At 43.5% G+C, this 22,046-nt stretch overlaps 1 protein-coding gene across 1 annotated transcript; it reads right to left on the reverse strand.

The window, feature by feature from the left end:
* Window positions 1-4,681: 4,681 nt before the first annotated feature.
* LOC128453511 (NACHT, LRR and PYD domains-containing protein 12) lies at window positions 4,682-20,476 on the reverse strand. The gene is made up of 9 exons (XM_053436460.1): window positions 20,380-20,476; window positions 13,078-13,264; window positions 12,855-12,977; window positions 12,195-12,397; window positions 10,172-11,966; window positions 9,243-9,416; window positions 7,873-8,049; window positions 7,323-7,496; window positions 4,682-5,637 (listed from the first exon to the last, which is right to left on the reverse strand). The coding sequence occupies exons 2-9, from the start codon at window positions 13,119-13,121 to the stop codon at window positions 5,610-5,612; spliced, it is 2,718 nt and encodes a 905-aa protein (XP_053292435.1). The 5' UTR covers window positions 13,122-13,264; window positions 20,380-20,476; the 3' UTR covers window positions 4,682-5,609.
* Window positions 20,477-22,046: the final 1,570 nt, after the last annotated feature.

Genomic DNA, 22,046 nt, shown 5'->3' on the forward strand with positions numbered 1-22,046 from the left:
ACAAGCCAATTCATTTGCCTGAATAATAATAATAATAATAATAATAATAATTATTATAATAATAATAATAATAATAATCGTTACAATTTCAAAAGGGCCTCACCTGACCTTTGATGTCAGTGCTCGGGCCCTAATTATTAGATTTAAATCAACCGCTGGGCGGAGCTAACATGTCACTGAAACAACCATCAGAGAGAGAGAGAGAGAGGGAGAGAGAGAGAGAGAGAGAGAGAGAGAGAGGTGTAAAGTATCCACACATTAAACTGAAGCTGAAGCTACTGAGCTGATGAGCGTCTTGGGAATGAGCAGCAGATTATATCAGATTATTCTTCTTTCTGCTCCTTTTCATTCAGGATCAGAGGTTTTGTGTTTTGCATAAAAAATGGTTTTGTTTGGTGAATGAATTAAATCAACTGATAAATAATCAAAAATAAATGTATTGATCTGCTGTCAGGCTGTTTATATTGAGACATATTGATCAGATGTAGAATTTCATTACGAGCACAAGCTTTTCCTCATACCGTAAATCCTCTAATAGTGGCCTGTATTCCATTAGCGGCCGGGTCTCTAATATTGGCCGGGCTCGCTATCGGCGGAGGTAAATAAAGGCCGGTCTCTAATAGAGGCCGGGGCTATTATTAGAGGATTTACGGTAAGTATGTCTGGGGATGGCTGGGGACGCGGACAAACATTACACAAGTGGAGGGAACCTAAAAGCACCATCTCGCTCTCTGCTTGTGGACTGATCACATCAGAAACCTCAGGAAGGCTCTAGTTACATTAATAGTCTCTCTCTCTCTCTCTCTCTCTCTCTCTCTCTCTCTCTCTCTGTCTCTGTCTCTCTCTCTCTCTACCATTAGAAGAATTGCATTTGTGAGTGAGCCTGTCCACTGTGACTTGCAATAACGGCCAAACTAAATGAATGTATCGTTCTTTACAGCCCTGCGCTGCTGGACGACAGGCCCTGACTGATGCCCGCCTGCGCGAGGAAGAGAACAGACGCGCAGCGGAACATGAGGAGGACGAAGAGGAACTGTATAATAACAAATGCGTCTATTTTGCTCAAATAGAAATAGAGGCCTGCCTCTAATTCTGGCCTCCTTCCAATAAAGGCCTGGGCCGCAATGCGCTTGAGTAAAATAAAGGCCCGGGCCTATATTAGAGGATTTACGGTAAGTATAAAGTATATCCCATAAATGTGTTTGGTGGATTTTAAACGGATCCTTTGGAGACGTGTTGTTCACACTTTGTGTTTGGTCACAGTGACACCAGCCTGGTGCACAGCTCCATGAAGAGATGATGGTCTCACTCTGCTGCAGAGGAAGTGGACCTCAGAGCTTCAACATCTGCTGGACAGATGTAAGAGCAGCGTGTTCATGAACATGACGTCACAGTCACATGTTACACTGACACACGTGTGTTGAAGATCATCACAAAGTCACATGATGACCTCTCCACACAGTGAGAACTTGAGCCTGTCAGGAACTGACTCTGTCAAACATTTCTTATCCTGAAGTCACAAAGAACTGAGACGGGCTTGAACATGAAGTGAAACAATCATCTTGAGACAAGTGTCTCCACAAAATAACACAAACTGTTCAACACAACAGGCCCAAATGTCCCCTGTCTTCAGGACATCATCTCTCAGACACTTTCTGTCCCTTGTCTCTGCTGTGAACCACCCATCATCAATTATTTCCCAGCATGCTGCTGTTCTCAGAAGCTGCTACAGTCTCCCCCTGGTGGTTGTTCTGAGGTGGTGGTCGAGAACGTACAACAAAATCTTCATCTACGTTTGTATAAAACGTCCTCGGGTCAGTTTTCTATTAAATATGGTAAAATGTTTATTAAACTGTTTCATCAGAGACTTAAAGATTCTCTGCTCTTCATCGACTCTTCTTCATACTGTAAATGTCTCATTCACTTTTCTTCTAGTTGTTTCCATTATGTCAAACTGGTGATTTTGTTCTTTTACCTGCACCAAGGACGAGATGTTTCCACCAGTTTGTTTGAAAAGGAAAGAAAAGCTGAGTCATGATTCCAGTGAAGTCGGTGGAAGGATGTTTATTGAGCATTAAAGCAGAGACAAGTAGAAACAGAACTTTTCTCTCTGAGATGTTTTTCTTCTCTTTACATTACATTTCATTTATGCTTTTATCCAAAGCGACTTAAAATAAGTGCATTCAACCGGGGGTACAAACCCAGAACAACAAGAATCAAGAAAGTACAATTTCTTCAAAAATAAAGCAAAAGTACAAAGTGATATAAGAAAGTCCCATTGAGGTGCTAGTAAATTGTTATATATTTTTTTTGTGGTTTCTTACAGAGGAAATGATCCATGTGTTTGACTTAAAGACTGAATATAAAGGCTTTGACTGGGATGTGCTGCTGTTATACTGCAGCGCCACCTGTGGGTCAAAAGTAGAAAAGCCACCACCGCTCTGCACCTGATGCAGAAATGAAAACGTCCCATTTTTAGGTCCAGAGTTTTGATCTTTTGGGTCAAAGACAAAACTCTGATTTTAAACTCAAAGTGATTTCAATGTGTTTAACTTTGTGTTGAACTAAATCAATTTGTGACGTGAATCCAGGAACATTAAGATCATAAACAAACATATTCACAGAATGTGGTTATACACATTCTGACAAAGATCCACCTGATCAGTTTTTCACTATGGTGCCGTCCTTTGCTTTGTTTGGACGGTGCTGTGAGAGGCCCCTGTATTAACCAACTTCGCAGCAAAGACAACGCCTCATCCACTGAGATGGGCCCAGCCATACAGGGCAACACTGGTCGCACATGGGATACCTCCCAATCACATTTTTCTAAATCTTCTGCATGCATGACTCAGAATGGATTTAAAATAATTTTCCAACAATTTCAGATCGGATACAATTCAAATATTCGGCCTTGAGAAAAACACTTCAGTGTGGTGGATTTCAAAAAGTGTATGAACGCGTTTATTCGCTTAAACTTCATCTGAAACTTCCTAAATGTTCTCAAAAGTTGAAGTGCACAAATCAAAAATAACTGAATCTGAACCTCAGACCAATGATGTATATTAAAGCATCATTTTTAGTTGGAAAATGTCATCCGTCTGGACCACAACAGGGCTCGCTCTCAGGTGCGTCTCAGTGTCTCAGTGTTCCACTGTGTCAGCCTCAGGGGTTTTAGTTCCATTTCTGAATATCCTCTCCGTCCTCTAGGTGGCGATTCGCTGTGGCGTTCCTGCTACCAATGTCAAGAACATGATCATGAGATGTGCACCACTGCTTGGTCAACATGTCCGGTAGTGAGCTCGCCTGCTTCGATGCTGTCAAGGATGATGCCTGGCTCAAAGGAGATTTCATAGCTGTGAGCTGATTATCACTATTATAAACATGAACATGGAAACTAGCTGCACAACTCGAGCTAACCCATTTGCTAATTTCTTCACCGTGTGTTTCAGACAGTGAAGCAGAGAGGCGCTGCAGTCATCAAGGCCAGGAAGCTGTCCAGTGCCATGTCTGCCGCCAAGGCCATCTGTGACCACATGAGAGACATCTGGTCAGGCACCCCCCAGGTAAACGCCATGTTCATTTATATAGTGTTGTTCTAACATTGGAACATCTGCCTGTTGCTGTAATCAGGCAAAACATGGCTATGGCAATGTCAAATATTGAAAGACTGTTCTATACCCTTCAATACTATGACAATTTAATTGTCATAGTATAACCTCAGTATGGTTAAAAGTTTCTCTTTGATCACCACAGGCAGTTAGATCTTGTGTTACAGGTGATTCTGCTGTTTGTTTTTGGGATGATATTTTTACTTCTCATGTTGATCAATCCTTCGTTTCTGACAGATAACATTTGGCATAAGCTCTTCCAGTCTAACCAGTAAATCTACGCATGTATTTTAGGATGAGTTCACCTCTATGGGCGTGTACTCCTCTGGAAACTCATATGGAGTCCCAGCAGACCTCATCTATTCATTCCCGATCCAGATCAAGGTGAGACTGGTCTAAACTTGAGGTTTGATTACAGCTAGTTGATTTGTAGCCACAGCAGGGAATCAATAATACGTTTCTTGACAAGTTTGTCATCACAGTTTATGGTTACTCACATTCATTATGTTCTTCTCAATATGTGCAACAATGAACAACTTAAAGACTAAATTAGTTGAGTTTGTGGGTGTGGTCAATGCACCTGTAGCCACGTGTAACAGTGATGTCACGAGGTGCGTGAGTTCACCTGCACACAGCAACATGATGAACAGTTAAACCACTGGAGGTCGGCAAAAAGTAGATTTTCCAAGGGGGGGGGGGGCATTCAATTAATTAAAAGGTTTGTGTTTGTAGAGTGTAGAGGATAGTTTGTCAGTATTTTTTTTCAAAAAAAACACAACACTTTGTATTTGCTTTAGGACAAGAACTGGACGATTATGGACGGCTTGGCCATCAATGATTTTTCCCGATCGAGGATGGACGCCACAGCAGCCGAGCTGATCGAGGAGAGAGACATGGCGGTGTCTTTCCTGGGGTATGACTAGACCCTGCATGACTCTGTCTGCTGTTCAGTGGAAAAAAATAATGCATCCAGTTTTTATTTGGTTATGGATTATTGCATTGGTCATATATATTCAGTCGAGACCAGAAACACCGTGACACGCAAGTATCTCCACTCTAACTATAGTCCACCATTTGTTACCAGCTGGTTTCCAATTTATTTTAGTTAAACAATACAAAAATATTCAACAATGAAGTTGTTTTCCTTTTGTTCCCTGTGTATCATCTACTGACAGACAAACACAAACACAGGGGTTTCAGCTGAGCAGCTGAGCAGTCAGACAGTAATGTGACCTTTATAACAAAAGGTTTATATATTAAAGTACCTGCATCATCAAGCCTCACTGAGTGAGACATAGGGCTCAGCAATTCACTACTGGCAAACTGGTGTATAATATAGCAGCACTGGTAAAGTTATTTTACCAGTAGCATTTAGTTGTTAGCATAGGTTTAATAGAAAATAAAGCTTTATCTCTCATGGTGGGCAATTACTTTTAATTATATTTACCAGAGGACAAGATTTTGCTGTTTTGATTATATGTTTGACTATTTTCCTGCCACTGCCGGAGAACCGTGGTACCGTGCAATACCACAATGTAACCAGGTGAGGACAGTATTTCTCTATTTAACTCCCCAGCAGCATCAGGAACAATGATGTAACTTCTGTAGCTGGTTAAATTCACAATATATCATTTATAGAAATAATCAAAATGAGGCCCTGACCCCAAAAGGAAAATACAAATCCTTCGACTTACAATAGGGCCAAGCACATGGCACCAGTAAAGCCATCATCATCATATATCACTACATCACGTATCACAACATCACATATAATATATCATATATCCTTGACAGGTTTGAATCCGGTTCAGATGGGGTCTTCCTATGTGGAGTCTGCATGTTCTCCCCGTGTTTTCTCCAGGTGCTCCGGCTTCATCTCACAAACACATGCAGATTAGGGGTTGTGTAGATTGGAGACTACACACAAGCTGCTGCTGCTTCAGCCTCTGGATCCTCAGGACACAGCTCACCCTCCGTCCACACACACTGTCCTCTTCACACTCACCAGCTCAAAGATCCCCCCTGCCACCTGTTGAGAGAAGAAGACATCAGTGTCACAGAGACTCACTTCATCAGCTGTGAGTCAGTGATGCAGCTCATCCAGTAGAAAGAGCAGCAGGGACTTCAGTCCTGTTCAGAGGTGGAGCAGCTTCCTCTCTGCTTCATGTTCACGTGTTGAAATGAACACGCTAAGACCTCAGTGTGTGTCCTCTGCATGTCAAACTGCAGAGTGGACACCTGAGAGGTGGATTTACTGCTGTTACAGGTGAAGCCATGTTTCACTGTGTGTTGATGAACATCTGCTTCTGACAAACTGGGACCAGAGGAGACAGATGGACCTCAGCAGAGGTTCTGCTCTGTATAAAGAGCTCCTGGTTACCATGCTGAGGAGAGGCTTCAGTCCCACTGATCTCAGAGCTGTGACAAAGATCCACCTGATCAGTTCTTCACTGATGAAGTGAGAGAACAAACTGTCTCAGATCAGATGAAGACGACACCGTCTCTGTCCCTCGTGTGAGGCTGTCAGCTGTGGTCCAGCTTCATTTCCTGTTCACATGAAAACAACAACAACTGTCGTCTTCACGTCAACTCAATCACATGATCCCAAGCAGCTTGTGGCTTGTCTGATTGGCTGACTGTTGTCTCTCTATGTCTCTGTCCAATCCTGACGTCTGTCCTCATTGTCCTCTCACAGCTTCACTGAGGAAACACTGAGGCCTGAACTACGAAGACACTTCAACATGTCCAGGAGATCTTTCTGAGATCAGCTCAACTGAACCTGACAGACACAGTCAGGCTAAGTGGTCACATGATGCTAGTTATCTGAGCGTGCACATAAAAGGGGCGGGGTTTACTGAGTGTGACTAATCAAAGACATGGACAGTTTGACTGACAGCTGAGCCCCATATATCACAACCAGGATTAAACTGTTCTATAATAAAATCAGAGGAGAACAAACACATGATCCAGAATAAAAGAAACTCAGTCACAGCTGCTAAATGCAGGAAGAACAGCTGGTAAAACATCTGGATTGTGTCAATGTGTGAGATAAATAACTCGAGGCCACAAGATCTGAATCTGTTTCTTACTAACAAGACGAGAGAAGAAGAAGAAGACACACACTGTCTCACTGCCTCTGAGGACGAACACTGTCTCACTGTCTCTGAGGACACACACTGACTCTGAGGACACACACTGACTCTGAGGACACAGACTGGCTCAGTGACTCTGAGGACACACATTGACTCTGAGGATACACACTGTCTCTGAGGAAATATATTGTCTCACTGACTGAGGACACACACTGTCTCTGAGGATACACACTATCTCACTGTCTCGGAGGACACACACTGTCTCTGAGGATACACACTGTCTCACTGACTTTGAGGACACACACTGTCTCACTGACTTTGAGGACACACACTGTCTCACTGTCTCTGAGGACACACACTGACTCTGAGGACACACACTGACTCTGAGGACACAGGCTGGCTCAGTGACTCTGAGGACATACATTGACTCTGAGGAAATATATTGTCTCACTGACTGAGGACACACACTGTCTCTGAGGACACACACTGTCTCACTGACTCTGAGGACACACACTATCTCTGGGGACACACACTGTCTCACTGACCCTGGATCTATGATACTGACTGTGTTTAGTAAAATACTGATGAAAGCAGCGTGGACTGACTCCAATCATCTACTGACCTCAGAGTCTCCAGTCGACAGGTTGGACTCTGCTTTAGATCAATCAGCTCCTTCACTCTTGAGTCCTGCAGGTCGTTGTACCTCAGATCCAGTTCTCTCAGATGAGAGGGGTTTGACCTCAGAGCTGAAGCCAGAGAAGAACAGCTGATCCCTGGCAGACTGCAGTTCCAGAACCTGGATAAAGAATAAAACTTTGAATTAAACTGAGTTCATGTGTGAAAATGACAGACACATATTCACTGTCAGCACAGACTCATAACATGGAAGATAAATATGAAATCAGACATGTTGGACTAAAAACGAGTCCTGATTCAGTAAAAATAGATTATTTGGACCCGGTCTCTGTCCTGCAGATCAGTTTAGGAAATCCAGAACTAAACTCAGTGGTTTAACAAGTAGCTGAGTATTTAAAATGTCACGGATTAATTAATGAATGGATTCAAGTTATGTATGAAGAAGAATTATGTTAAATTATAATTAAATTAGATCAATTGGGTATAAATGCTGTTTTATAGATATGATATCTACAAAAGTCAGTCAGTGACCTGACCTCAGAGTCTCCAGTTGACAGGTTGGACTCTGTAGAAAACTACACAGCTCCTTCACTCCTGAGTCCTGCAGGTCATTGTTGTAGCTCAAATCCAGTTCTCTCAGATGAGAGGGGTTTGACCTCAGAGCTGAAGCCAGAGAAGAACAGCTGATATCTGTCAGACTGCAGCGAATCAACCTGGATAAATAAATATGAATATTAGAATGTGTCCTCCTGTTGGTGTGGATCGTCACCCGTGATGCCGGTAACGCGTTACTCTAATCTGACCACTTTTTTCAGTAACGAGTAATCTAACGCGTAACTATTTCCAAACCAGTAATCAGATTAAAGTTACTTGTCAAAGTCACTGTGTGTTACTATTTTGGTATTTCTGGTTAAACCGCTAGGCAAGTGCTGCGGCTGGGGTAGAAGTTGCCCAGTAGCCCTCCTCTCCACGCCGCCGGAGGCTCGGTGTGCTGCACACCTAAAGGTTTTTTTTGGGGGGGAGGTCTCCGTCCGGTGGCGACTCACGGCGTCGCTGGTGCAGGGACCTTTCTCTTTTCTCTTTGGCCGCGGGCGGTGTCCGTCGGCGGTGCGGTAGGCGGGGACAGGTTGGCGGTCGGCGGCAGCGAATCTGGACATGTGTTGGTCCCTTCTCGCAGATCACCTCAGCTACGGTGCCCGCTGGGGGAACCCTTCATTCGCGCGGGGGGCCCCCTCCGGCGGTTTCTAATAAAGTGAGTGTTGGCAAAAGCGGTTGTCATTTTTATGTTGAGGAGGCGGCGGTGTTGTTGAATGTAACTAATAAATTAACTTGTAATCTAATTTAGTTACTTTTAAAATAAAGTAATCTGTAAAGTAACTAAGTTACTTTTTCAAAGTAACTGTGGCAACACTGATCGTCATCATATCAACAAAGACTCTCAACATGCTGCTGACCTCAGTCCAGTTTGTGACCTGAAGATAAATATCAGATCAGACATGTTGGACCATTGTTTCATTCATCAGCTTCTTCTCTGTGTGTTGGTCACTGAGCAGGTTTGTGTAATTAAACACTGTTTAAAGTAGGGATGGCTCCTGACAGTCACTTCCTGTTTGTTTCTATACTTATCAACTGTCCAATGTGTTTCAATAAGAACGTGTCTTAATTTGAAAACCTGAGGAGGACGAGTGCCCGGCCTCAGTCCACATGTTATTTACTTTCTTAGTGATCAGGAGCAGGTGAGTGCAGCTGAATGGAGTTGATGAGATGGACGTGACTGACAGACTGGGTGAGTGACAGATGACTGAGGTACAGTGAGCAGAGCAGAACAATTTATGGCAAAGACAATTTAAATCAATAATGGCCCAATAAGTAAGAAAGTCTGAAAAGTGAAGAAGGATTGAAGGACCTCAGAGTCTCCAGTCGACAGTTTGGACTCTCCAGTCCAGAACACAGCAGCTTCACTCCTGAATCCTGCAGGAAGTTTCTACTCAGATCCAGTTCTCTCAGATGTGAGGGGTGTGACTTCAGAGCTGAGGCCACGACTTCACACTGAGTCTCTGAGAGTTCACAACCACAGAGTCTGTAATTAAAGAAAATATCAAATCTGTCAGAATAAAACCAGAAAACACAACATTCATACAAAACGTGATCATGTGACCCTCACCCTGGTAAATCCCCTTTTTGTTAAAAACTCCTCAAGAGAATCCTTTCAGATTTGGTTCAAGCGTTCATTAAGACTAACAGAGGAACTCATTAGATTCAGGTGGTCAGAAGTCAAAGGTCAAGGTCACCGAACATGTTCATGGCCTCTTGAACATGATTTCTCAAGTCTGTCTTTAGGGGATTTCTTCACATTTAGACCTAAATATCAACTGATTCAATTTCATTGGTCAAATTTCAAAGGTTACAGTGACCTCACATTATTGTGAATGCAACATGTCAGGAACCTGGAGGGACGGACACTGCACTGGTTGGTGGTGGAGGACAAACGCAGGGTGTTAATTCTTGTTTGACAAGAAAGAAAAATAAAACCTTTTTCTCTGATGTACATGAGAATATATGTGTATACATAATAATAATAACTTTATTTTATACATACACACACACACACACTCCGATTTACATGTCCCTGGGTTTGTGGAGGAAGCTGGAGAACCTAGAGAAAACCCTACAGACACCAGGAGAACCTCCTCCTCACAGAAAGACTGCACTAACAGTGTTGACCACTGCAACACCATGCTGCCCAAAACAATGAGGATCATTTAACACTGAGTGTATTTTAAGAACGACTCATCTCCACTGATTGAACATGTTATCGATCATGTCTGGACTCACTGAGCCTTCCTGCAGTTCCTCACAGCTGGGATCAGTCTCCATTGACCCTGGACTGATGTGTTGAACTTCTTCAGGTTCAACTCATCCAGAACCTCCTCTGACATCTGCAGCATGTAGGCCAGAGCTGAGCAGTGGATCACAGAGAGTTTCTTCTTCGATCTGTTCTCTGACGTCAGGAACTGTTTCATCTGCTGATGAACTGAGTGGTCGTTCATCTCAGTCAGACAGTGGAAGATGTTGATGCTTCTGTCAGGAGAAATGTCATCACTCTTCATCTCCTTCAGGTTGTTGATGATTCTCTTGATGATATTTGGATTGTTCTCTGTCCGACCCAGCAGGCCTCCTAAGACTCTCTGGTTGGACTCCAGACTGAGGCCATGAAGGAAGCGAACAAACAGGTCCAGATGACCATTTGTACTGGTGAGGGATTTCTCCATGGTTCTCTTCAGGAGGTCATCCAGGGAGAAGGTACTGTCTGTGTCCACATCTGTTCCCCAGAAGTTGTTGAGTTCTTCAGTGTGTGTGTAAAAGTAGAACATGTAGACTGCAGCCAGAAACTCCTGAACACTCAGATGAACAAAACAGTAGACTGATTTCTGGAAGATCACACACTCTCTTCTGAAGATCTCAGTACAAACTCCTGAGTACACTGAGGCCTCTGTGACATTAAGACCACACCGCTCCAGGTCTTCTTGGTAGAACATGATGCTTCCTTTCCTAAGATGTTTAAACGCCAGCCTCCCCAGCTTCAGGAGAACGTCCCTGTCAGCCTCCATCAGCTGCTGTGGAGTCGTCTCATGTCCCTCACCGTACTTGTTGCTCTTCCTCTTTGTCTGAACCAGCAGGAAGTGTGAGTACAGGTCAGTCAGGGTCTTGGGCAGCTCTCCTCTCTGGTCTGTGGTCAACATGTGCTCCAGAACTGTAGCACTGATCCAGCAGAAGACTGGGATTTGACACATGATGTGGAGGCTCCTGGACGTCTTGATGTGTGAGATGATTCTGCTGCACAGCTCTTCATCACTGAATCTCCTCCTGAAGTACTCCTCCTTCTGGGCGTCAGTGAAGCCTCGTACTTCTGTGACCCTGTCAACACATGTAGGAGGGATCTGATTGGCTGCCGCAGGTCTGGAGGTTATCCAGACGAGAGCCGAGGGAAGCAGATTCCCCTGGATGAGGTTTGTCAGCAGCACGTTGACTGATGACCTCTGTGTGACCTCAGACACAAGCTCCCTGTGGTTGAAGTCCAGAGAAGGTCTGCTTTCATCCAGGCCGTCAAAGATGAACAAAGGTTTACAGACAGCGAGCGTCTCTGCTGTGAGCTTCTGTAACGCTGGATGGAAAACATGGAGCAGCGTGAGAAGACTGTGCTGCTGGTCCTTCACCAGGTTCAGCTCCCTGAACGAAAGCACAGCCAGCAGACCCACATCCTGGTTCTCTAAACCCTCTGCCCAGTCCAGAGTGAACTTCTGCACCGAGAAGGTTTTTCCAACGCCAGCGACGCCGTTGGTCAGGACGACTCTGATGCTGCTCTGCTGGTCAGTGGAGGCTTTAAAGATGTCGTGGACCTTGATGGGAGTGTCCTGGAGGATCTTCATCTTGGAAGCCGTCTCAAGCTGCCTCACCTCATGTTGAGTATTAACCTCTTCACTCTGTCCCTCTGTGATGTGGAGCTCAGTGTAGATCCTGTTGAGGAGGGTTCTACTTCCTGTTTCATCACTTCCTTCAGTCACATGTTCACATCTCCTCCTCACACTGAGCTGATGTTCATCTGAAACCTCCTGCAGACCACGATCTGCTGAAAGACAAGAAACAATGTGAGAGACAGAGAATCTGAGAATCTGCTGATTGTTTTCATCAGATACAGAAAAACTACAGAAAATAAAAGCTTTTTAACTTTGTGCTTTTCTAACGATGTTAAATGTTGATGCTGTATGAAGGAACAAAATAAAACCACATGTGCTGTTGTCAGAAGTGAAGACATCAGCAGACACATGTACAGTGCTGCTCTGACCAGCTGTCTGACCTCCAGCTCCTGTTCTGGATCTTTGTCCACACTGGGGACAGGAGGATTCTCCTGAAGAACCAGACTGGTCCCAGTATGAGGTGATGCACTGTCTGCAGAACCAGTGTCCACAGCTGGTGGAGACTGGATCCTTCAGGACATCCTGACACGAAGCACAGCAGGACGACTGCTCCTCCTCAGAAACATGACTCCTCTTCCTCTCCCTGTGAAGACATGTCCTGATAACTCACATGTCACAGTCACAGGTTGTCATCACTTCTGTCAAGGAGATTTTGTTTTCACCCAGTATGTTTGTGTGTTGGTTGGTTCGTTAGTGGGATTATAAAAAACAACAGATTACCAGTGAACTCGTGGAAGGTTGTGGTCTGTGAACCAGATCGGGGGGGGGGGGGGGGGGGGGTCCTCTTTCACAGACATGTTCAGAGGACTGATGTTTACCATTGTGTGGAATTTGGTGCAGATCCAAATCAAAATGAGTCTCTAGTGGATTTCAAAGTGGTTTCATAAGGAGTGTGTTGGTTCTTGGTGGAGGTCTGAGCTCTTTGAGGGATTCTGAGAGATTAGTCACCAACTTCAATGAAGCTGTGTCCTAATGCAGGGGCCAACCTAGAGGAAACTAGATCCTCTTCAGAGCAGGTCCCAGTAGAAACAGTCTCTTACTCTGTGGGTGAGGGTCCAGGTTCATTACTGAAGTCTGGAGGATTAAGTTCTTTTGACCAGTCACTCTTCAGAGACAGACAGCTGGACCCTGGAGACTCTGCTCTCAGTCTGTGGTCCTGACCTCTGCAAACACAAACATGTTTTTATTCAGAACACATCATTCACTGGTTCATTCTGTGAGGATTCTGTTTGGAGGTTCACATGTTTGTAGCAGGTCTCTTACGGTTTGTGTGATGGTCCAACTTTCCTCTTAATGTCCTCGTCCATGTTGCACCGGCTGCGGCTCAGTTGTGGTTCAGGCCACGCTGCTCTTCTAGATATTCAAGGTCTGGTCTATTTCCTTCTGGTTCTGCGCTCAGTTTACAGCAGAACACAGTGAAATGATCTTTCACACCAGTTCCAATGTTTATCTGTTGAAAACGTCACAAACAAAAATATTTGCGTCACTTCCTGTAGCTGACCCATTTCAAAATAAAAGAACTGCAGCGCTTCTGTCGACTGAATTAATTCATTCATTAGGGCCCGAGCACCGAATGGTGAGAGGCCCTATTGAATCTGTAAGGATTTTTAGGGCCCGAGCACCGAATGGTGAGAGGCCCTATTGAATCTGTAAGGATTTTTAGGGCCCGAGCACCGAATGGTGAGAGGCCCTATTGAAATTGTAGGCATTATTAGGGCCCGAGCACCGAATGGTGAGAGGCCCTATTGAAATTGTAGGCATTATTCTTATTATTAGGGCCCGAGCACCGAATGGTGAGAGGCCCTATTGAATCTGTAAGGATTTTTATTATTATTATTATTATTATTATTATTATTATTATTATTATTATTATTATTATTATTATTTCCCTTTGGGGGGCTTTTTCAGGGTCTAGACATGCTCAAAAAGTTATGAAACTTTGCAGGAAATTCAAGGTCTGCGGATATTTTAGTATTCTGGAGTAATTGGAATTGGGCGTGGCAAAATGGCTCTACAGCGCCCCCTGGAACCAGCCCCTAGGTTTCCACATAACGGATTTTCATCAAAATCTGGATATAGGTGTATCGTGACCAGTCATGAAAAAAAGTCTCATGGAGCATTATGAAAAACGCAACAGGAAGTCCGCCATTTTGCTTTTAGTGGCCATTTTGGCAATATCCCACATTTTTACTTTTACGTACTTGTCCCAGGGCTTTCATCAGATCAACTTCAAATTCAGATGAGTGTCATCACAACAAGATGGAGATAAAAAATGATTGAGGGATTTTTTTTTTATCACACCGTGTGACCGTGGCATGGCGTTAAAAATTGGTTACACGCCATCAAAACACGGGCATCTGTATCTCGGACATACATGTTCCAATCAAGTCCAAACTAGACATGTAAGACAATAGTCCCCGCCTGATGACATCTATGCATAAATGATGACTTAAAACCGCAGCGCCCCCTGGTGGCAACAGGAAATGTCTTGTTTTTTGCTTGTCTTACACTTGGATGAATTTCTCCTCATCCACTGACCTCAACCATGTCAAACTGTATCAAATGGGTCCCAAGACATTGACAATGAAGACATAAGATTACCGTGACTTTTCGTCAAACGCCATATGAATGGCGTGGCATTAAAGTTCATCAACTCGCCGTGAAACACGAAATTGCTGTAACTTCAGTGTTCATGATTCTATCTCTCTCAAACTACATGTGTGTAACAACAGCCCCCCCCTGAAGATATTCATATGGTTTTAAGAAATGGGCGTGGCAAAAAAACTGACCAGCGCCCCCTATAGGGCAACCCCGGCACTACGATGGCCGACATTTATACAAATCTATCGGGACATGTGTCGTTTCATAACAAACAAAAAAATATCTTGGATAGGTATGCTTGACCAAACAGGGAGGCCGCCATTTTGGATTAAGTGGCCATTTTTTTTCCATATTCCACATTTTTACTTGATGCACTTGTCCCAGGGCTTTCATCAGATTAACTTCAAATTAAGATCAGTGCCATCACAACAAGATGGAGATAAAAAGTGATTAAGAGATTGACCTTTCGTCACACCGTGTGACCGTGGCGTGGCGTCTTGAGTTTGATTAAACGCCATCAAAACACGAGGTTCTGTATCTCGGACATACATTGTCCAATCGAGTCCAAACTAGACATGTAAGACAAGGGTGCCATCCTGATGACATCTACACAGAAATTATGACTTGAAATCACAGCGCCCTCTGGTGGCTACAGGAAGTGACATGTTTTATACTTTGATGAACTGCTCCTGGCTGATTTACAATATACAGCTCAAATCAGATCAGTCAAGTCATTAGATCATGGTCAGAATTGTGACGTTTCCTCAAACCGTGTAAACATTGATGTGCGGCGAAGGATTTTCCTTCGCCAAAGGACACGATGTTATCATAACTCCACTGTGCATTGTCCTATCACTACAAAACTTCTGTCACATGGTCAGAGTCCAAGCCTGAACAGCTCTATGTGTCAATATTTCCTCAGTGTCATAGCGCCACCTACTGATTCGCCAGGAAACAGGAAGTACTTTGTTAATCCACTCTGCATTATCCAACCGGCTCCAAACTACTGACCTATGATCACAATACTGATCTGATCAGCCCCACATATAAATATTAGTTCAGGGTCATAGCGCCACCTACTGATCAGTGTGAATATTAAGTTGTGTTAACATTGTCCGATTGACACAAAATTGCTCACGCTACATCAGAGCGCCTACATGAACAGATATATATGTCTGTGCGTAATAATAGTGATGGCGCCACCTACTGGCAAACCTACTGCCGCAGAGCGCAAAACGCATTTAACGTGGAGAAGTGCATGCTCGATCGATGATGTGCGCTTGGTCATCGATCGCTCTCTCCACCGACCGCAACAGGCTTCAACGTGCGGGTGCTCGGGCCCGCAAGTGCTACAACGTAGCCCTAGTTCTTATTATTATTATTAGGGCCCGAGCACCGAATGGTGAGAGGCCCTATTGAATCTGTAAGGATTTTTATTATTATTAGGGCCCGAGCACCTCTGGTGAGAGGCCCTATTGAAATTGAAAGGATTATTCTGAGAATTTTTAAACATGCTCAAAAAGTTGTAAAAGTTTGCAGTAAATTAGAAAGTGGTTTAAATTTACGTATTCTGGAGTATTTGGAAATGGGCGTGGCAAAATGGCTCAACAGCGCCACCTACGGAAAAGCCCCTCATTTAGCATTCATCGATCCTCACGAAAATTTAGACAGTTGTGTATCATGACCAGATGCACAAAAAAGCCTCAAGGACCATAATGAAAAAATTAACAGGAAGCCCGCCATTTTGGATTAAGTGGCCATTTTGGTCATATTCCATATTTTTACTTTGATGTACTTCTCGTAGAGTTTTCACCATACCAACTTAAAATTTAGACCAGTGTCATCGCAACAAAATGGAGATCAAAAGTTATTGAATGATCAGCTTTTCGTCATACCGTCTGACCGTAGCTTAGCGTCAAAGTTAGATGAAACGCCATCAAAACACGAGCTTCTCTATCTCAGACATATTTGGCCCAATCAACTCCAAAATATACATGTAAGACAAGGGTTGCGACCTGAAGACATCTACACAGAAATTGTGACTTAAAATCACAGCTCCTCCTGGTGGCAGCAGGAAATGTCTTGTTTTTGGTACATTTTACACTTGGATGTATTTCTCCTCATCCACTTTGTGAAACCATGTCAAACTGTGTAAAATGGGTCTCAAGACATTGATAATCTAGGCTTACGATTACTGTGACTTTTCATCATGCGGATTATTAATGGCGTGTCATCAAAGTTCAACTCGCCATGACACACGGAATTGCTGTAACTTCCGTGTTCATGGGTCCAGCTCCCTCAAACTACATGTGTGTATCAACAGCCCACCCCTGAAGATATACAGATAGTTTGAAGGAATGGGCGTGTCAAAATAACTGACTAGCGCCCCCTAAAGGGCAGCCCCGGCACTACGATTGGTCTACATCTACAAAAATCGATAGGGACAAGTGTCTTTTCATGACAAAGAAATAAGTCTCTTGGACAGATATGCTAAACCACACAGGAAGCCCGCCATTTTGGATTTGGTAGCCATTTTGGCCATATTTCACACTTTTACTTTGATGTACTTGTTGTAGAGCTTTCATCAGATCAACGTGAAATTTAGTTGAGTGTCATCACAACAAGATGGTGATGAAAAGTTATTAAAAGATATATTTCTTGTCTCACGGTGTGACCTTTGCGTGACGTCAAAGTTTGATTACACGCCATTAAAACATGAGCTTCTGTATCTTGGACATATTTGGTCCAATCCAGTCCAAACCAGACATGTAAGACAAGAGTCGCGAACTGATGACATCTACAAAGACACAATGATTTAAAACGATAGCACCACCTGCTGGCTACAGAAAGTGAGGCGTTTATCCTTGCTGCAGTGCCAAAACGCTTGTAACACGGAGACGAGCGCTTGGTCATCGAACGCTCTTTCTTCAACGACCGCAACAGACGTGAAATCGCCTGTGCTTGGGCCCGTTAGTGCTACAACGTAGCCCTAGTTATTATTATTATTATTATTTCCCTTTGGGGGGCTTTTTCAGGGTCTAGACATGCTCAAAAAGTTATGAAACTTTGCAGGAAATTCAAGGTCTGCGGATATTTTAGTATTCTGGAGTAATTGGAATTGGGCGTGGCAAAATGGCTCTACAGCGCCCCCTGGAACCAGCCCCTAGGTTTCCACATAACGGATTTTCATCAAAATCTGGATATAGGTGTATCGTGACCAGTCATGAAAAAAAGTCTCATGGAGCATTATGAAAAACGCAACAGGAAGTCCGCCATTTTGCTTTTAGTGGCCATTTTGGCAATATCCCACATTTTTACTTTTACGTACTTGTCCCAGGGCTTTCATCAGATCAACTTCAAATTCAGATGAGTGTCATCACAACAAGATGGAGATAAAAAATGATTGAGGGATTTTTTTTTTATCACACCGTGTGACCGTGGCATGGCGTTAAAAATTGGTTACACGCCATCAAAACACGGGCATCTGTATCTCGGACATACATGTTCCAATCAAGTCCAAACTAGACATGTAAGACAATAGTCCCCGCCTGATGACATCTATGCATAAATGATGACTTAAAACGGCAGCGCCCCCTGGTGGCAACAGGAAATGTCTTGTTTTTTGCTTGTCTTACACTTGGATGAATTTCTCCTCATCCACTGACCTCAACCATGTCAAACTGTATCAAATGGGTCCCAAGACATTGACAATGAAGACATAAGATTACCGTGACTTTTCGTCAAACGCCATATGAATGGCGTGGCATTAAAGTTCATCAACTCGCCGTGAAACACGAAATTGCTGTAACTTCAGTGTTCATGATTCTATCTCTCTCAAACTACATGTGTGTAACAACAGCCCCCCCCTGAAGATATTCATATGGTTTTAAGAAATGGGCGTGGCAAAAAAACTGACCAGCGCCCCCTATAGGGCAACCCCGGCACTACGATGGCCGACATTTATACAAATCTATCGGGACATGTGTCGTTTCATAACAAACAAAAAAATATCTTGGATAGGTATGCTTGACCAAACAGGGAGGCCGCCATTTTGGATTAAGTGGCCATTTTTTTTCCATATTCCACATTTTTACTTGATGCACTTGTCCCAGGGCTTTCATCAGATTAACTTCAAATTAAGATCAGTGCCATCACAACAAGATGGAGATAAAAAGTGATTAAGAGATTGACCTTTCGTCACACCGTGTGACCGTGGCGTGGCGTCTTGAGTTTGATTAAACGCCATCAAAACACGAGGTTCTGTATCTCGGACATACATTGTCCAATCGAGTCCAAACTAGACATGTAAGACAAGGGTGCCATCCTGATGACATCTACACAGAAATTATGACTTGAAATTACAGCGCCCCCTGGTGGCTACAGGAAGTGACATGTTTTATACTTTGATGAACTGCTCCTGGCTGATTTACAATATACAGCTCAAATCAGATCAGTCAAGTCATTAGATCATGGTCAGAATTGTGACGTTTCCTCAAACCGTGTAAACATTGATGTGCGGCGAAGGATCATCCTTCGCCAAAGGACACGATGTTTTCATAAGTCCACTGTGCATTGTCCTATCACTACCAAACTTCTGTCACATGATAAGAGTACAAGCCTGAACAGCTCTATGTGTCAATATTTCCTCAGTGTCATAGCGCCACCTACTGATTCACCAGGAAACAGGAAGTACTTTGTTAATCCACTCTGCATTATCCAACCGGCTCCAAACTACTGACCTATGATCACAATACTGATCTGAACAGCTCCACATATAAATATTAGTTCAGGGTCATAGCGCCACCTACTGATCAGTGTGAAAATTAAGTTGTGTTAACATTGTCCAATTGACACAAAATTGCTCACGCTACATCAGAGCGCCTACATGAACAGATATATATGTCTGTGCGTAATAATAGTGATGGCGCCACCTACTGGCAAACCTACTGCCGCAGAGCGCAAAACGCATGCAACGTGGAGAAGTGCATGCTCGATCGATGATGTGCGCTTGGTCATCGATCGCTCTCTCCACCGACCGCAACAGGCTTCAACGTGCGGGTGCTCGGGCCCGCAAGTGCTACAACGTAGCCCTAGTTTTTAAATGTTTTTTATTGTGAAATAGATGCAGGACTTCATAGTTTGTAGTACTAGTATTTATTTGAGTACACAGGACATCTTAAATACAAGGAAATACTGTGATCACATCAGAAACCTCAGGAAGACTGTAGTTACATTAAAAGTAAAGAACTTCAGGTGAAGGACAATAGTCTCTCTCTCTCTCTCTCTCTCTCTCTCTCTTATTTTTGGATTCAAATTTCAGTCAATCACTTGATTTATTCAGCCAGTTTCGACCATTTCATTGAGAACATTATTAAATAAATAAAATGTATATATTTTTTAGGGTACCAGCCAGTAAGGGTGTTGAGGTGTACTATTGTACAATTACAATAATAAAGTTCCCTCTCATGTAATATGGTTTTATGTCATTTGTAAATCCACCAATAAAACGGCAGAGCCACAAACAAACGTTGAATAAAAAAGTATTTTTGCAACTTGAGCATTTCCTAATCTACACTCAGATTAATCAACTACATTAAAGTTAATTAATACAAGCTTGTAAAAGTTCATGTGTCCTTCAACCCCCGGCCACTAAGAGAAGGAAACTCAACATCAAGTATCATGTTCACGTCATAAAGGCTGGAAATGAATTACAGAACTTTATAGACAGTAACACTGAGAGCACATCAGTCAGCAGCTTGAAGCAGCACTCTGTATCTCCACTCAGTTCTATGGGTTTGTGCCCAAATGAAGGTCAAACACAAGCTCTTCAACTTTATATTCACTTTAAAACTCACACAAAACCAGTATCAAGTTATATATGTGTGTGTGTGTGTCTGAATGTGTTTGTGTGCGCGCACGCGCGTGTGTGTGTGTGTGTGTGTGTGTGTGTGTGTGTGTGTGTACCTGGCTCTGCAGGTCGATGCTCCTCACACCTCAGCCAGTGAGTCCAGAGCTTTACTGGGATCCACAGTGAAGGCTCTCGACTGGTTGGTGACCACTGCTGTAACGTATGATTGTGAAAACACGTTGTGTTATTAAACACTTGATGAACAGATGAAGATAAAAAGTGAAACTGTGAGTTAACTCTGTTAATTAGTCCTTTGAAGGCTCTTTGATCCAGTCCTGCTGTTCACATCTGTCTCTGGGATCCGATCACATGACGTCTGTCACCAGGTGTGAACTGACAAACTTAGAGTCATGTGATCAGCAGACGGATGTTAACAGCAGGTGTGAGAGTGAGACAGTGAAACTTTCAGAAAGTTGTGTTCACACTCACCTGCTCACTTTCCTTCCTTCTGCTCACCCAGGTGAAAATGGAGTCTGACACTTCCCTGTTCTTATGCTTCTCTTCCCTGTTGAACCAGTTCAATCCTGAAACCACCCAGTTCAAAGTCCAGTTCATACCCATGAAGATGAACTGGTTCACAGTTAATGTTTTACTGTGATGGTTATGATGTAGATAGCAAACTTAGATTTTAGATTAGATTAGATTCAACTTTATTGTCATTGCACAGAGTACAAGTACAGAGACAACAAAATGCAGTTTAGCATCAAACCAGAAGTACAAAATAAGCAGCAAAAGTGCAGAGTATTTGCATATGTAAAGTGGAATATGCAAATAAATAAGATATGTACAGTAAGAAATAGATATGGAATATGAACAGTCTTGAAACAAGACTAGCACCAATAGAAGAAGGTAGTGTAGATAACAAACTTAGGATCATGTATTTAGTTAATAATGGACGGTGTGGGATCATGAATCCAGATCTTCACTTTAACACTGAGTCCTGACTGGGAGCGTCTCCTGGGACTGAGCCGTACAATGTGATTCATCATGATGTTTAAATGAGCCTCATAAACTCTGGAATCAAACCAACACTCAGTTACTTCATGTGCTGTGCGATCAGCAGACGGCTGTTAAAACCAGGTGTGACACCACTTTATGATTGACATCTAGCACCGTCCAATGGGTTCAGGGGGGCGTGCCATCGAGCTCTCAGTCAGGCTCCACCTTCTGCTCCTCGAAATATGGTTACTTCTGGTTTCAAAAAACCAAGATGGCGCTGAACAAAAAGTCAAAGTGAGGTTTCAGAGCAGCAGCTCACCAACCAACCTGTGACGTCACGTTGGGTTAATACTTGAGTTCAACTTCATTGTGGAAATCTCCTTCAGAACATTTTACAAACTCCATCACACACAAGGTCACAACAGAGAAATTAATCCACACATTACAGATTCAAGTGATTTTCTCTCCATCAGGTTCTTATGTTTTCCTTCTTCTTCCTGACGTTGATCACGACCTTCCTCAGAGTCCTCTGCGCAGCCTGGACACTTTCCGAATCTTACCGGGCCTCGGCCAGAAACGCCCTCGACACCATCCTGCTGCACGGAGTCCAGCTGTTCATCTGCATGCTGTCGTTCCTCTCGCCCTTCATCAACATCGCTCTAGTCACCACGTGGCCCAACGACCGCATCACCATCCTCTTCGTCACCTTCCTCTTCACCAATGTGCTGCCACGTCTGCTCAGTCCGCTCATCTACGGCGTCAGAGACAAGAAGTTCAACGACCA

This window comes from Pleuronectes platessa, chromosome 12 (assembly GCF_947347685.1).
Source record: "Pleuronectes platessa chromosome 12, fPlePla1.1, whole genome shotgun sequence".
Taxonomy (NCBI): domain Eukaryota; kingdom Metazoa; phylum Chordata; class Actinopteri; order Pleuronectiformes; family Pleuronectidae; genus Pleuronectes; species Pleuronectes platessa.

Coding starts and splice junctions, on each gene's coding strand:
- LOC128453511 (XM_053436460.1), bottom strand. CDS start 13,121: ATGGACGAGGACATTAAGAGGAAAGTTGGACCATCACACAAACC. Junction 8,050..9,242: donor TGTCGACTGGAGACTCTGAG/GTCCTTCAATCC, acceptor TTATTTATCCAG/GTTGATTCGCTGCAGTCTGA. Junction 5,638..7,322: donor TGTCGACTGGAGACTCTGAG/GTCAGTAGATGA, acceptor TTCTCTCAACAG/GTGGCAGGGGGGATCTTTGA.